The sequence below is a fragment of the Rhamphochromis sp. 'chilingali' genome, assembly GCF_963969265.1.
Source record: "Rhamphochromis sp. 'chilingali' genome assembly, chromosome: 19".
Lineage (NCBI taxonomy): Eukaryota > Metazoa > Chordata > Actinopteri > Cichliformes > Cichlidae > Rhamphochromis > Rhamphochromis sp. 'chilingali'.
The window spans coordinates 30,884,320-30,899,879 of NC_137946.1; the positions used below are offsets into that span (position 1 = coordinate 30,884,320).

At 39.6% G+C, this 15,560-nt stretch overlaps 1 protein-coding gene across 1 annotated transcript in view; it reads right to left on the minus strand.

Moving 5' to 3' along the window:
* Positions 1-15,560, minus strand: part of LOC308386636 (polypeptide N-acetylgalactosaminyltransferase 10-like) — a 99,149-nt gene that overhangs the window by 19,095 nt on the left and 64,494 nt on the right. Inside the window, exons 5-6 of the mRNA XM_080866317.1 lie at positions 9,283-9,468; positions 5,989-6,172 (exon numbers count right to left, since the gene is read on the minus strand). Of these exons, the coding sequence (XP_080722443.1) occupies positions 5,989-6,172; positions 9,283-9,468 (370 nt within the window). The remainder of the gene's footprint in view (positions 1-5,988; positions 6,173-9,282; positions 9,469-15,560) is intronic.

Below are 15,560 nucleotides of genomic sequence, written 5' to 3' on the forward strand. Positions count from 1 at the left end.
TAAAGGAGAACAACAGCCTGAAACCTGCAGGCCTGACAACAGGAGATGTATCACTGCTGTAACACCTGTAACATTCAGCAGTCGCCTCATTGTTCTGACACACACAACAAAACTATTGACTACACTACACACTAACTACACAAGATTTGCGCTAAACGTCACAAATCTCTCACATCTCATTTTTTGATTGGTCGACATGGCACATTTTTCAACCAATAGGAAAGGGTTGGGGTTTTTTTTGGTTTTGTTTGTTCTCACAGTGGAGAGTGCTTTCGAGGGTTTTCCTTACTTTTAATGAGCAGCCAGTCACTTACTGACTAACACCGCAAAACAGAATTATTAAAGTTTTAATCTTAATTTCAATTCAGATTAGATTTTTTTTGTGTGCACAACGCAGATTTTCTGTTCGCAGAGACCGTGCCAGCAGTGCGCAAGCACGTGCGCAGCTTAGAGGGAACATTGGCTACAAGTCCAGGTATGGTTATAAAACATACAGGTTGAAAAGGAATACATCCATAAACCTTCTCAGTGCCTAGCAGGTCCATATTCAACATCCTCTATGCATTACATCCACTATCCCTCCTCTGCACATGTCCAGACCAACTCAGCTTCTCTTCACTAACGTTGTCTCCAAAGTTCACAACCAGAGCTCTTGCTCTGATAAACTCGTTTCTATTCCTGTCCTAACCCTAACCCACTCCCAACAAAAATCTACCAGCTCCATCTTTAACTGTTACAAAATAACACTTTTTAAAAAATGAAACTACATGCTTTGGAAGAAAAAAAAAGAGTTGATTGTATAGGAAAACATGCATCCTTCTAATATGAATAAAGTTCAGCATCTAACTTGATAGTGAATTAAATCTACAATGGACAGGTAAAGGAAATTTAATATGCTTGAATGTGGCATTAAAAGTTTTCTTGTGGAGTCTAGAGAAGGTTTTCAACCAGACTGACTCCCTCCTTCACCCTTCAGGCCACCCTTAGAGCAAAATCTACAGCTGCTTTTCTTGCAGTGGTGTTGGTATGTATGTATTCATGGGAATCATGAACTCTGACATTTACACAAGATTTTTTAATGCAAAACTAAGCAACCTAGTCAACAAATTATACACCGGAAATGGAACTGTTAGAAGTATAATGGCTCGAAGCTCACCATCCACCTGCTAACAGAATATAAGGAGAAAATGACAGTTTTGAAACAGCTCCAACAGTGCTTGGACCAAAATCACATAAAGTCTGTTTTTGTGGCCTTGAAGAAAAAAAACATCTAAGCTGGTAATTGCTTTCAATGGTATATGACTTTTGGAAGCAAAAATAAAACGAGTGAGAATATTCAGAGGAATACAGACAGTAAGTCAGAGTGCATGTATTCCAAGTGGCACCCATTTCTCACCAGAAAATGAAGATGCTCTGCAATTAACCCACTATAGCACTGTGGTTTCTGTCTGCTGTGTCAAGATCTGTGCTGCTAAGCGCGAGACTTGTTAGCTGTTATGTGGCTGCTATACATGATTGTTGCTGCTGCACACCTGAGGCACAAAAACTGGGGCAGCAGGTAGGCACACAAACACAAGAGTACGTCAGATTTCTTGTGAAGAACTTCACCAACTAGATCCGATCTTTAACCCACAACTTTCCACTCAACACCTGACCCCAAATGGTGCAGCACTAAATCAATCAAACACTGAAGCGCATCATTCTCATCTTTCTATCCCCCAAACGAGATGCGGTCCACTTCACTGCAGAAATATCACAGCACACACACTCGCGGGTACACGCAGGTTGTCATAGCTACAAGCTTTTCATCAGGTGGAAATCGGAGGTGAGTGAGCCAGCAGGTAGTCTGCTCTTGCCAAAGTCGTCCCTGAGGAGGATCAATTAAAGGCAAACAGTGCAGCTACTGTACTGTCAGCGGTGAGAAACACTCTAGGGCTTCTCACACCTCGTGAGCAGTGAGCACAGATATGAGTCCCTTGGTGATAACAGCCAGGTTTCTGCAGTTTTCCCTCTTCAAGGGTGAAAATAATTAAATGAATGAATAAGCAGTGATTACAGAAATCTCTGTACTCCTCTCCAACACTGTTTAATGTCTTTAACACATCATAATTACTCTGGGCACACTGTGTCGGGTTTGCCTCTAACACTCGTGCAGCTTGTTTACGGTCCTTCATTTTTAAAATTAAAATAAAAACCATTTGGCGTGATGAAAACATTTATGCTTCCTGTGCCCTCTGTGGGGCACGCTACCCTAAATTAGCACTCACAGCTCCACAATGCACACACATGATAAACGAATGCCTAAGTGCAGTGTAATAAAATTAACAGATTTTCCAATTTACTTTCTCAATGACAGCAATATTAAACGAAATACTGAAAACTTGGTGGTTTACTCGGTCCATCCCTGCTTTGGCCAGCACATCAAGGTCACCTGATGCTTGATGCTTCCTACAAAACACTGGTATGCCTCTTGGGTCTCTAAATTCCCCTTTTGTTGTTTTAATCACAAAAACCTATCAGCATAAGAATATTTTGCCTGGAAACTGTCCCTGCACAATCACTTTTTTGTCCTGGGACATTTGTTGTCTATTGCAATGCTGTCAACCCTCTCTTGTCATGTTAGTTTCAGGCCAAAAACAATCAACTAGATTTTTAAATTGCTGTTTTATCATGTTTTACTTTGTCAGAGGTTTCTTCCTATTAAATGGGTGTTTTTCCTCCCCGTGTTCACCAAGTGTTACAGTCAGGTGGGCCAATGTGTTTGAGGAGCGGATCCAAAAGCATACGTATGGAAGACAAAACAAAAGGGTAACAAAAGGTGAGCCATTTATTTAGGCTGGTAGTAAAACCTAGAAATCAACTGGACAATGGTGAACTAAGGCAAAGACCAAAAGCTAAACTAAACTGGAAAAAGCTAGAGCTAAACATGAAAACTATGGCAAATACATAAACATAAATCTGAACAGGGGCATACCAAGAGCACAAACATGAACTTGAGCAGGAGCATGAAGACACAAGAAAGCCAGAGGGATACAGGGGACTTAAATACACAGGAGGGTAATGAGGGAAGTGAAAACACCCGGGGACAAATGAGCCTGAATGCCAGAGATGAAGTACGACTAAACGCACTAAACATGGAACACCAGACTCTTCACAATAAAACAGGAACAAGAAAGGGACGTAGACAAGACAACATGAGCTTGACAACATGGAACACGCAGACATGAGACACATGACAGACTGCACGGAAAACAGAAAAGACACATAAACAAGGAGACAGAGAAGAAACATAACTACACCAAAACTTAACTAAACACTAAATAGAATAATAACACAAGAACTTCACAATGTAACCACCAGAAATACAAAATAAACTCAAAAAAACAAAATAAACTCAAAATGCTGAGTCGTGGACCCAGCCTCCCACACTAAGTGTTTGGTCAAGCGGAAATTGTTTGGATTCTCTCTGCATTACTTTATATTTGACCTTTAAACAGCCTCGAGTCTCAAAGACTTACATATCATGATTTATCATATCACAGATGATATGATATGATGATACTTTTTAGCCCAATATTTAACCAGTCTTCTACACACTGACTATATTAGAGGGATTAATAAAAAAGGTGTTTTACACAGTTATTTACACAGTGTTTTACGCCTACATCAATCAAGATTTAAGAGATTCTGTTTGATCCGACAGGGCAAGAAGGAAAAAAAACTCAAATTACACAACGCTGCCTGAAAAAAAAGTGTTGCTCCAAACCATTGGTCTAAATCCACATCAATGTAAATATGAGCATAGTCAGTGTGGAAAAATGTGGGGGTAAGGACTTAATTACAGCTGAGACAAAGTGAAGCAAAGGAGCTGAGACGGAGTTGCCAGTCTAATTTCAGCTTCTGTCTTAATTAAGAAAGCTCAGCACTTTGTCGTGTCACAATTATCCTCAGAAACACATCTTTCTTTCTCACACTGTCACATTTGGACACATTGGCAACATACAGCAGGGGAAACCAGTGGATTTTTTTTGTTTTGCTCCAGTCATAAAAGCAGAATTACCAAAAAGCTGCTGCATGCCAACCAGTCAAATTGCATTTTACATGCATGACTGTGCATGTGTGTAACATGTTACATTTAACATCTAAAACGGTATTTTGTGAGGTCACAATGACCTTGACTTTTTGACATTTAAGCAGAGTTATTCTAATGGTTATTAGTTATCCTTCTAGTTCATCTAATCACTTCATTCTTGTGTCCAAGTGAAACTTTGAGCCAAACTTGCAGAAGCTCCCTTGAGGACTTCCTGAGAAGGGGACAGACAAGTCGAAAACATAAAGCCTCAAAAATTGTTTCCTGTGGTTGTTAAAGTGTCCCAAACCTACAAAACACAGATTATACATATTCATAAGGGAAAAACATCACAAATGGGCATCTGGCACCTGTCTCTAGATGTTCTCACTCGTGAAGCGCTGTTCTATAACAGTGTGATCGTACATAAGAGAACCACTAAGCATACGGTTCAGTTCATCTGTTGCTATATTCTGTATAGTTAGATGAGCACTGCAGTGTACCAGTGAAGTGTCTTCTTGGGAGGGTTTGACTTCCAGTGCAGCATCTGATGTGTGAGAGCACGGATTTTGGGAACATAAATGTAAGAGACAAAAATGTCTGTACATCATTACTAAATACAGAAGGGAAAAAGTGTTGTCAATATTTAAAGTGAGCCAATTGGATAAATGATGGATGGATGAATGAATATGAAGATGTTTTTTCACCTCTCATGTGAAAGGTTTTAGTTTTACAAGCTGATGGAGGTTCTCAGGCATCGTAGCTCTATCTACTTAACATTCAAACCTCTATTTTAGCTCCAGGTTGCGTTCAAATTAAGTGCTTAGAACTACAATGACTGGATGACTCAGAACCCCACACAGATACCTCAAGCATAGAAAATACATAAAAAGACTGCGTTAGGCCACCTCTAGAGGCGGAGAGACTGTTCATCAGCATGGCTAAATACACGGACCAGTTTTAGTTAAAGCAAAAACAAAAGTGGAATCAATTTACATTCTACAGTGTTAAAAATGTATACAAAATTACACAAATGTTTTTCACCACAAAAATGAATGTATTCATAGTTAGGGGCAGTTTGCATTACAGAACTTTGATATAATTTGTGTTACTTTCATATTCTGCATAAACTGGCTTATCTGATAAACTTAGCCTTGTGCTAAGCTAGCATAATTTAGCAAACAGCTAGTAGGCCAAAGTATTCCTTGTTAAAAATATTTTACTGTAATCAATACTTATGTTCAAGCAGACAAAAAAATAAGAGCTGATCTCCACTTTAAAAAAACATCCGATATATATGCCTGATTCCGCCATTCTTTTTAAAAATCCAGCAGTAACATTACTGGAGTAGGAGTGAATGCATCTTACGTAACTGTTTGAAGTACAATATTTTGAAAATGAAAATTCTAAACAAAGCAAACAAAAGTCATCTTCTTAATGGAAGTATCAACATCCTTATCAATACAGTAAACTAGTATCAATTTGGTGATGGGAGGCATCCTGCTAAAAATATTATCATTTCTATAGAGACATTCACTCCCCGTATCATGTCTACTTTCTGTCTGGGCAGCCCATTAGTGATTGTGTGATCCTGGCAACTCACTTACACCAGAGTAGGGAAAAAATAAGCCTCACAAACCAACATCATCTTTACTCACAAGACAAAGTACGACATACGCCTTTATTAGAAAGAGACTTTCAACAGCTCAGCCTGGATAATGAGAAGATTATGCACAATAAAGCATTTTAGAGGAGTGGACTTCAATTACTGTCATTTTATCATTCATCATTTAGGTCATTTAAATAAAATCCTTCAAAATCTAAATGCATATTTAAATGAAATAGGTATGCCGTGGAAGGAAAGCTTTAAGTCACTGATTAGATTTAAAGTGCACTACTTTTAAACTTGCGTTACTCACTCAAAGGGTTCACTGGGGTCATCCCTCTGCATCTCTGGAGGGATTGGAATCCGTTTGTAGTACATTTCCCAGTCAAACGCCCCTCGCATGGCGTCCCCTGCCTGCGTGTCATAGCCAAAGTTGTCGTGGTCGATGACGTCAATCATTGGACATACAATAGCCTTCCTGTTCTGGGCAATTCGATCTGTGAGATGCACATAGAGAGCCATTTGAATAATGTGAGTTAAATAAAAAAAATAAATAAGACAAGTTACGTGTTTATTTGCTGTATGTTGTGATATGGACAATAATAAATGAAACTCAGTCTTGGTTAACCCTTGTTCTGTTTGGTCCTCTGTTTGTGTTATAATATTTAGTTTTTGTTTAGAGATTCATCCTTTGGTCATAACCTCTCTATCCCCTTTTTCTCTCCTTTGTTTGTATCTAAACTCACCGGCTACTTTACTGCCTTGGACCTCCCTTTGCTTTCACAACCATCTTAATTCTTCATAGCATAGTAGTAGAGTGAATTTTGAACACTGTTATGTTCAAGAAACCAATCTGAGATGATTTGAGCTTTGTGACATGGTGTGTTATCTTGCTGGAAGGAGCCAGCAGAAGATGAGTACAATGTTTTCATAAAGGGATAGAAAATAATCAGCAACAATATTCAGGTAAGTTGCAGTCACTTATCAGAGTAGGTGATATTTTTCCAGTCCTGATATCCAGTTTGGGTGAGCCCATGTGGAGTCCACATTGTGGACTGTGGACTCTGTTTCCTGTTCTTGGCTTAGAGGAAGGGTGCCTGGTGCAGTCTTCTGCTGCTGTAGCCCATTTCAAGGTTTGACACGTCGTGCATTCAGAGATGTGTGTATTATTGTAGGGTCTACCTTACAATATAAAGCGCCTTAAGGTTTGTTGTTGTGATTTGGCACTGCATAAATAAAACTGAATTGAACAGAATAGAATAGAGATGCTTTTCTGCATACCCTGGTATATTCTCTATAGACAATAGTGAATCCTCAGCTTGTCTGACATCAACAACCACACCAAGTCACTTAGATTAACTTTCTTTTCCATTCTGATGCTTGGTTTGAACTTCAGCAGGTCTTCTTGTCCATGTTTACGTGCCTAATGCACGGAGTTGCTGCCATATGAGTGTGAGTGTATGTGTTCTTCCTTTTACTAACTTCCACATAACATTTACATTTGGATACAGCTGTGAACGGATTCTTGGCAACAGCACTCCATAAGTTAAGGTCTTTGATGATCCAGAAGGGGATAGGAAAATTGTCCACCACAGATGTAGTTTTTAAAAATGCAGCTTTATACCTGAGTTTGAATTTTTTACAGCAAACAATATACGGTAACTTTATATTTGGATTCAACAATTATTAAAATACAGAAAATATTTATAGTTTCCGCTCCTCTTTCAGATGAAAAGCATGTATCATATCAATATTTGTATTCATAATTGCCAATTCAAAGTAATGATACTGCTGCACCTAATGCAAACCTGCAGTGCAACTACAGTATGTTCACTTTTCCACAGCCTCCAGTCCTAACTCTTTCACTCCTGACAACAATCAAAGTGCCACAGTGGGCTGTAATGAACATGGCTGCTTGTTTATGTTACGCACTGGCAGACACACGTCCTATTCCCGCTTGATGTGTAAACAGCTTGACAGAGAGGTAACATGGGTCATAAGGTTTGCTGTGAAATGGTTCCAACTGGGAATGGCACCATGCTGGGAAACCGAGTTGAACATGGGTCCTTAATGGAAAAAGGTAATTGATAAAGTGAGAATGAGGTAGTGAGCAAGTCCATCAGCCAGAAGAGGAAGCACTCAGTCTCGCAGCAGGGATAGTGTGAGTGCATGTGTGTGTGTGTGCATATATTTCTGTGTTTGAGAATGATTGGCTCTCTCTTAGTGAAAGCAATTTTGCAGCAATAACGTGACTTTGTACATTCCTGTGCTCCGTGACCTTGGGAGTGATACATTTTTCCGAGAGCGATGAAATTTGGAAATTGACATTTGTCAGATTTTGACATTTATAGATGTGTCCTTTTTGTTGCAAAAGTGAGGCATTTTTAAAACAAAAAGTTATTTTTTAAGAAAATTTGAATATTTGTGAAAGTAAAGTAATTTAAAAATATTTGAAAATTAAACTGTCAAAAAGGTTGAAATGTTCTTTTGGAAATTAAGTGATATTTTTGGAGCAATTTTTGAAAGTGAAACGTTTTGGAAAACAGAAATTTCAGGACGTTTTTGTTTATTTAATTTATTTGTTTATTACATGAAAATCACAGTGCTACATTTAAACATTCAGCCAATATTCAAATGCTGAATGACTCTAATATGTTGCCTGGACTGGCTTTTAGTTGTTTACCAGAACGTCTGTAAACATGTTTTTTTTGTTTAATGCAGTAAATGTTATTATTGTGGCCAAAATAATTTATAATAATACATCTGTGTAGAAAATGTGGAAATTCATCCTTATATTTTTGATATTTTAATGGTTCAAGAGGGCAATGTGAACTGGGAGTGTGCAAGAAGCTGGTGGATACAACTGATATATAAAGTAAACACCATTACTATAATGATATATGCTGTAGTTAGCTTGTACACAAAATATCATTAGGCTACAAACTGTGGACACAGCTCTGAGTCACGGCGAGGACCCAGTAGTGCAGTTTAACAGTGAACGAGAGACAGCAAGAACGGACAAAAACTTGGTGATTAAACTATGAATTTATTTCTCAAACTGCACCTGTGTGGTGTCTCACTTTTCAGTGGCACTGCTGTGGGAGATGAGTCTCAGTATGTTGAAAAAAATGTGCCAACAGAAAAGTGAATGGCCTCATTTGTAGTCACCTTACTTTAGTCAACCATAAAGAAAGTAGCTGAGGTAGCAGAATATTAGTCACTGGAAATGTGAACGGGAACAAACCTGGATAAACTATTAAGTGAGTCTGAAACTCTACATACGCACTGCAGTGTTTATGATGTACACATTTTATGTATACATGAACTCATTTTTAAACGTAATGTTTATCCTTAGAACCCTATATCATGGCAGCTCTATCATAACTACGTGATCACAATCACATGCATTTGCTATTTTTATTACAACAATGTGGTCTGATGTCGTACTTTGAAGGAAGTCGTCAGACTGAATTGCTATTGGGTGTGGAAATAACACCCTATCTGGCTTGCAAATATTGGTATAAGACCTCGTACCGATTTTTGGATGGGAGATATGTCATCGGCACCTCATGATTGCTGGATGGATGTGTGCAAGCGTGTTTCTCACCCAGCAGTGGAGGCAGCCAGTTGACATTAGCTTCGCAGTGTGAGTCCAGGAAGGTGATGACTTCTGCCTTGGCAGCAGCGGCTCCAAGAAGACGAGTTCTGATCAGCCCCTCTCTCTTCTTCGTCCTCAAGATTTGAACCTTAGGCATCCGTTTCATGTACTCCTCCAGTGCCACCTTTAGGTGCTCTGCAAAGAGAGGAAGGTAGAGATGATTTGAGGTAAAGGACCACTCTGCTTCAGTAGATTCTTTATCACTTTTAGTCTTTTAAAACCAATCGACCACTTTTTGCTACCAAAAAGTCGTAATTTTTTTTTATCAATACCAAGAAAGGAAAGACTCTCATATTTTCAGTTTTCTAAATACAATATTTTAATGTCATTTGAACACTGCAACAAGCCGTACATGCTGTAATTATTTTCATTCTTTTCACACTTTACCTTCACATCGATCAAGCTCAACAACAAAATCCTTCATCACCGTGCTTTGTGTAAGAAGCTGATGCATATGCTTGAGCATTTAGTTTTTCAGCACAGCACTGTCCTTTGTTTTGTACTGCAAATGTTTGTTCAGGATTAAAATAAATACTATAGTAGCATTGATCATTTTGTTTGGAGTAGAAAATTTAAATAGGGACACATGTCCACAATGCATAGACAACGAACTCTCTCAATGTATTTCTTAAGTGTGAAAGAGTTGGGCAGCACGGTGGCACGGTGGTTAGCACTGTTGCCGCACAGCAAGAAGGTCCTGAGTTCAATTCCAACATCAGGCCGGGGTCTTTCTGTGTGGAGTTTGCATGTTCTCCCCGTGTCTGCGTGGGTTCCCTCCGGGTACTCCGGCTTCCTCCCACCGTCCAAAGACATGAAGCTTGTGGGGATAGGTTAATTGGATAACCCAAATTGTCACTAGGTGTGAATGTGCAAATGAATGTGAGTGCGAATGGTTGTCTGTCCCTGTGTGTTAGCCTTGCGACAGACTGGCGACCTGTCCAGGGTGTACCCCGCCTCTCGCCCTATGACAGCTGGGATTGGCTCCAGCACCCCCCGCGACCCTGAAAAGGATAAGCGGAAGTGAATGGATGGATGGATGGATGAAAGAGTTGTGCTGTGTGTATTACCAGTAACAACATTTCAGTGCTCTTAGTTTTTCCTTGGTCCATCCATTGGTGTTACATCTTCTCTGTATCTGTGTGAGTAAATGTGTGAATGTGTGTGTACCAGTCTTGTGATTTTTCTTTTTCTGTCACTTCTTGTTTTGTTTGGTTATCACCCTCATTGTGCATCTTTGTAGTCTTTGTTTTCCAGCTCCTGTGATTGTGTGCTCAGTCCTAATTGATTCGACCTGCCCTTCACCCACTCAGACAGTAACATCCTGTCGCTCCCATCTGTCCTTTGTCAGTTCAACTGCTGACCTTCCTGCATGTCCTCTTTTATTTTTATCTGAATTACTCTTTGGTAGAATCAGCAGCCATCAGATTTGCATCTGCTACCTTTCACCATTTCCAGTTAGTTTCCCTTTTTTGTTTGTTCAGCCTGTCTGTGTAGTTCTGTCTCTGCAGTTTGGTTCTCCTTGAATCAAGAACTGGCATGTAACACAAAGACTGGCGACCTACTGAGTTTACCTTCCCTCCTGCCCATGCTCCATGCTGGTAGCCGGGATACACTCCAACGCAGTGCAATTCTGCACACAATAAGCAGTTTATACAACAGCTGTTTTGTTTTTTTTTTTGCAGAGGTACCAAAAGAAAGTTTGGGGATAGGAAAGTTTTACTGTTCACTCACTGTGTCTACTTCACAAATCTTCAAAAAGAAGAAAAAAAAAATTTGTTCTCTGCTTCAGTTTTCTGCCTGTGGGATTTTGCCATTTTAAATGCAGAAATTACAGACAGAACATTTAACCACAGGAGCAACGAATCAGACTGATGAGATGCAGGGCTGTGATGTTTTACCTATGTAGGACAAATATCTGCAAACATGAGTGAAGGTAATCTCAGTTCAGGAAATAGACAAAACAACAACTCTAGCAATCCATTTAATGAGCAAGATCAGACAGCGTTCAAAACCGGCTGCCAGGAGATGCACGAACAATGAAATGTGAAAATCTCATTATTAAGATCTCATTTGGACAATTGCTTGCACATGTGGCTATAAATATATGACTATAAAGAGATAAACTTTACAAATATTTGCTCATACTCACAACGTTTCTCAAAGAATAGTTCTTTATACTTAAAATGTAACAAGCGAATAAAAGCGCATTATAACCTGACATTTGGTTAGGTTAAGATGTGTCACACATTTTTTGCAGAACAATCTGCAATTTGCTAAAAAAGACTGCTGAAACATTTTGGCTGTTAAAATTCAGTCTGTCATTGATTGTAATCATGTCAATGATCTGTAAATGCATAGTTAAGTGTAAGTACCATTATTCATTGAAATGGGCTGGGATAATGGTCTCCCTGAAGAGAGAAGGCTTTGTTTTTGTTTTTTTCGTTGTTACGTTTTAATGCTCTTCATACAAAATTTAAAGGCCTTTAAAAAAATCTAACCTAAAATGTGAGATATTTTATATTATTAGTATGACTGTCTGTGTAGGTGGCCTGGGCTGTTTTGTTTGTATAATAAGTACAATTAATTGCAACATTTTGACAAACCAGAGCATTACAAGTATGAAATACTATTTTACCCAACTGATATCATGGATTATTCTATGAGAACACTTAATTCTGTTATGGTGTCATGGTCTTGGGGCTGTGGTATTTTTGTGATTATTTAGAGTGTTTCTCTCTGACTTATGTTAATGATTTGAGTTTTTGAATTTCCATTTCTTTAGTGTAAAGCTACTGTGTGTAGGTATATATCTAACCTTTGCATTAGTTATTTCCTGTTTTGTTTTGGTACTTATTTGGCTCGTGTGCTTTGTATTCAGTTTTACTTTCTCCTCTTGGATTGTGTCTGTTGTGTGCTCCCATGTCTCATTTCCCTGATTGGCCTTCATTGTGTCTGTGTGAGTAAAGAGAGTCCTGTCTTCTGCTCGTCCTTTGTAGGTTTCGCTTTCCTGAATAACTAGGAAGTTGGAATTTCTGAGTTCCGAGATTTCCCACTCAACCAAGAGTTAACAATCCATTCAGAATCAGAATCCTTCACTTAATCCCTAAGGAAATTATGTAGAACAAAAACTCTCTAGCCACATAATTGAAAGGAAATCTATTAAACAGACGAACATTAAGAACAAAGTAAAGGACAAAAAATAAGTAAGAAAAAGTTAAAGTAAAGAGAAAAGCAGGAGCAACTGTAACAGGCTGCATGCATTGTTGATGCATGCACACTCATGATGGCGCACATCCAAGATTGCGGCCCTGGATGTAAACAATAGCAAATTTGTGAAACTTTCTATATCTATCTATGCTGTCACTGTTGTGTATTTGTGACTCACTACATAAGCCATACTGACCACGCTCTATCCAGTGATGTTTTTAAGCGCAAAAAACTTTTTCGTCACTTTATCTGGAACGAGCTAACTTGGACTCCAGAAGCAATACTCTTAAATTCCGACATCAGAGTTTTGAGTAATCTGGAGCATGGAATATATTCTGAAATCCAAATCCAAGAAAAATCAACAAACTACTGTTTGTTGATTTTGTTTGGATTTTTGTACAGACTTGTTGTGGGCCTTCTGCCAATAAAGCTGCCTTTTTGTTTAACAAGTCTGAATTTAGGTTATTTTCGTGCAATTTTATGACATGAAGAATCACAGTTGATTATCCAATGGGTTGGACATCAAATACCTATGCTCTGTCAGATTCTGTTGGTAAAAGATGAGCATAAGATGCGTAGGAGAGAACCAGCCTCACTGAAGATTGGAATTTGAAGCTTCGGGGACAGCAGTTGTGTTAGCCACACATCGTCAGCTAGAAGAAGATGACGCTTAGAGGCCTGTTTGTTAATTTACTTTTTCTTTGGTTTAGGCTCTAAAACACCATAAACTTTGTTAGTTTGCTAGGTTTGAAAGGGTGTATTTTAACCCAAACTACACTGTCATCCCATAGCATTAAACACTGCAGATATGGCATCAACTCCTCACAAGGTTTCTGTCGGTCCCCTGATGCACTAGATTTATGCCATTACTAACACTCAAAAGCAGTATTTGATGCCCTGAATGAGGTTGGCATTTCACACCATGAGATGCCCTAACCCTGACCTTATCCCCAATCCTAACCTTTTCACGTTCAAAAAGCCTAAAACACAAAGACATTAAACACAAACGATGCTATTTATACACAATCCCTTAACGTCATGTTTTAATGCTAGGTGATCATTCTTGAGGATAAAAGCAGAAGCCCAGTGGTTTGAATAGAAAACCTTCTTGAAGTACAGAAAACGTGACATATGGTTTTGACAGCTTCTTTACAAACAGTCACAATACTGCCTGTCTAAAGAAGAAGACAGATAGACTAAGAGTAGCTGAAACGTTGACCTTTTAACGTCATCCTTTAGAAACTCTTTGCTTTCATGCCAAATGCAGAAATCGTACTGAGCTGAATTTGATGGAGAGGAAGAGAAATATAAAATTGCTCTGCCTGCTGCCTTTTTTAAATACATGAAGATGACCTGCAGTGGAAGGAAGAATGACTGCAGATGGTTTTATATTTTCAATATGAAGAAAGGTTAAGAAAGAAGAGCTAAACTTTCAACAGACATTAAAAAGACTGTAAATTGGTAAATAAAACAATCTCCACCCAACCCTCATTCTCCCAACTAATATTCCAGGATTTTATTTATTTATCTTTGTTTTGTTTTATTTCCAGAAGATGAAGCACTTTAGAACAGCAGCAGGGAAGTGGAGCAGGAGGTTGACAGATGAATTGGTGTTTCCATCAGTACTGATGCAGACACTGTACTGGTCAATTGTGGCGAAGAGAGAGCTGAGTGAGGCAGTTGATTTTCTAGATGATGTGCGTTCCTACCCTCACCTATATCATCATAAGCTCTGGGTAGTGACCAAAAGAATGAGATCGCGGTGGAAATGGGATAGTGGTGGTTGGTCATGTGGATAGGGAAAGGAGCTCAGAGTAGAACATTTCAGTTGAGGTGGTTCGGGCAACTAATTAGGATATCACCTGGGTACCTCTTAGGCCCTGGGCGCACCTCGGTGTCACCCCGCCCACCAGTGGTGGTGGCAAAGGAGAGGGAGGTCTGGGTGCCTCTGCTTAGACTGGTGCTCAGGTGGACCAGCATCAGAGCAGCTGAAAATGGATGGATGGAAAAGCAACAAGTCACATCAACAAACAGCTAGGAGGATGTGACGGGAATCGCACATTCTTTGTCAAGATTTCATGTTTTTTTTTAAACACTATTTCTTGCATCTTTCGGTGTCTCACCTGTTCACCTTTCCTGAAACAATCCTATTTCCCCCCAAGCTTAAGCTGGGGATCTTTTGCTTGTTAGGCTAATTTGTAAACTACTAGAGTATTTTAACACGACTGATTATAAATGGTTATGGATTTTTTACAGAAACTGTATTTCTTCGCAGATGGTCGTAGGGTTTAAGAAAATTATATCCATGGAGAAGGAGGCTAGAGGGCAAGATCAAAGTAGCCAACTAACTATATATAGCAGCTGGATAGCGTAGTGGTTAGACTACACGCCTTTGGAACAGAGTATCGCAAGTTCGATTCCTTCCTGGGGCGTCTGTATCCAGTAAGGGTCCTAAGGTTAGACCCCCTATGCTAAGCAAGCCTACCGCAGACATGAGCGAGACAGATAAATATGAAGGCATGCCGGCTCGGACGTCGCCCGGATCAACAAGGTCCGCGTCAGGTGTTGAGGAACCAGGGCACCCTGACAAAAAGTGGGCTACTGGAACAAGAAGGCATCCACTCAACATCCACAATGACGGTGAAACAACTAGTAGCTCAGTGTTCCAACATTCGAAAGAAGGGACTGCTCTCACAGCTAGAGATTGACGAGGTACAACACAAATGCTACGGCAAGGAGGAGTCAGGACGCCAGGTCAGGGGGGAGATATCATCACCCCCACCCGAGATTGGGTACATAGCCCCAAGTGCGATAGGAGAAGGATCGTTGAGTGCGAGAGGAACTGACCTGAAAAATAGGATCATGGCCAAGCTTGAAACCTGGATCCCCTGTAGCCGGTTACCAAGATTACGTGAAGTACCCTCAGAAGGTCTGCTAGATGATGTTAATGCAGCACTACGGGCAATACCTACAACCACAATTACCGACACTAACAAGCTGATCTACAATACGGCATCAGT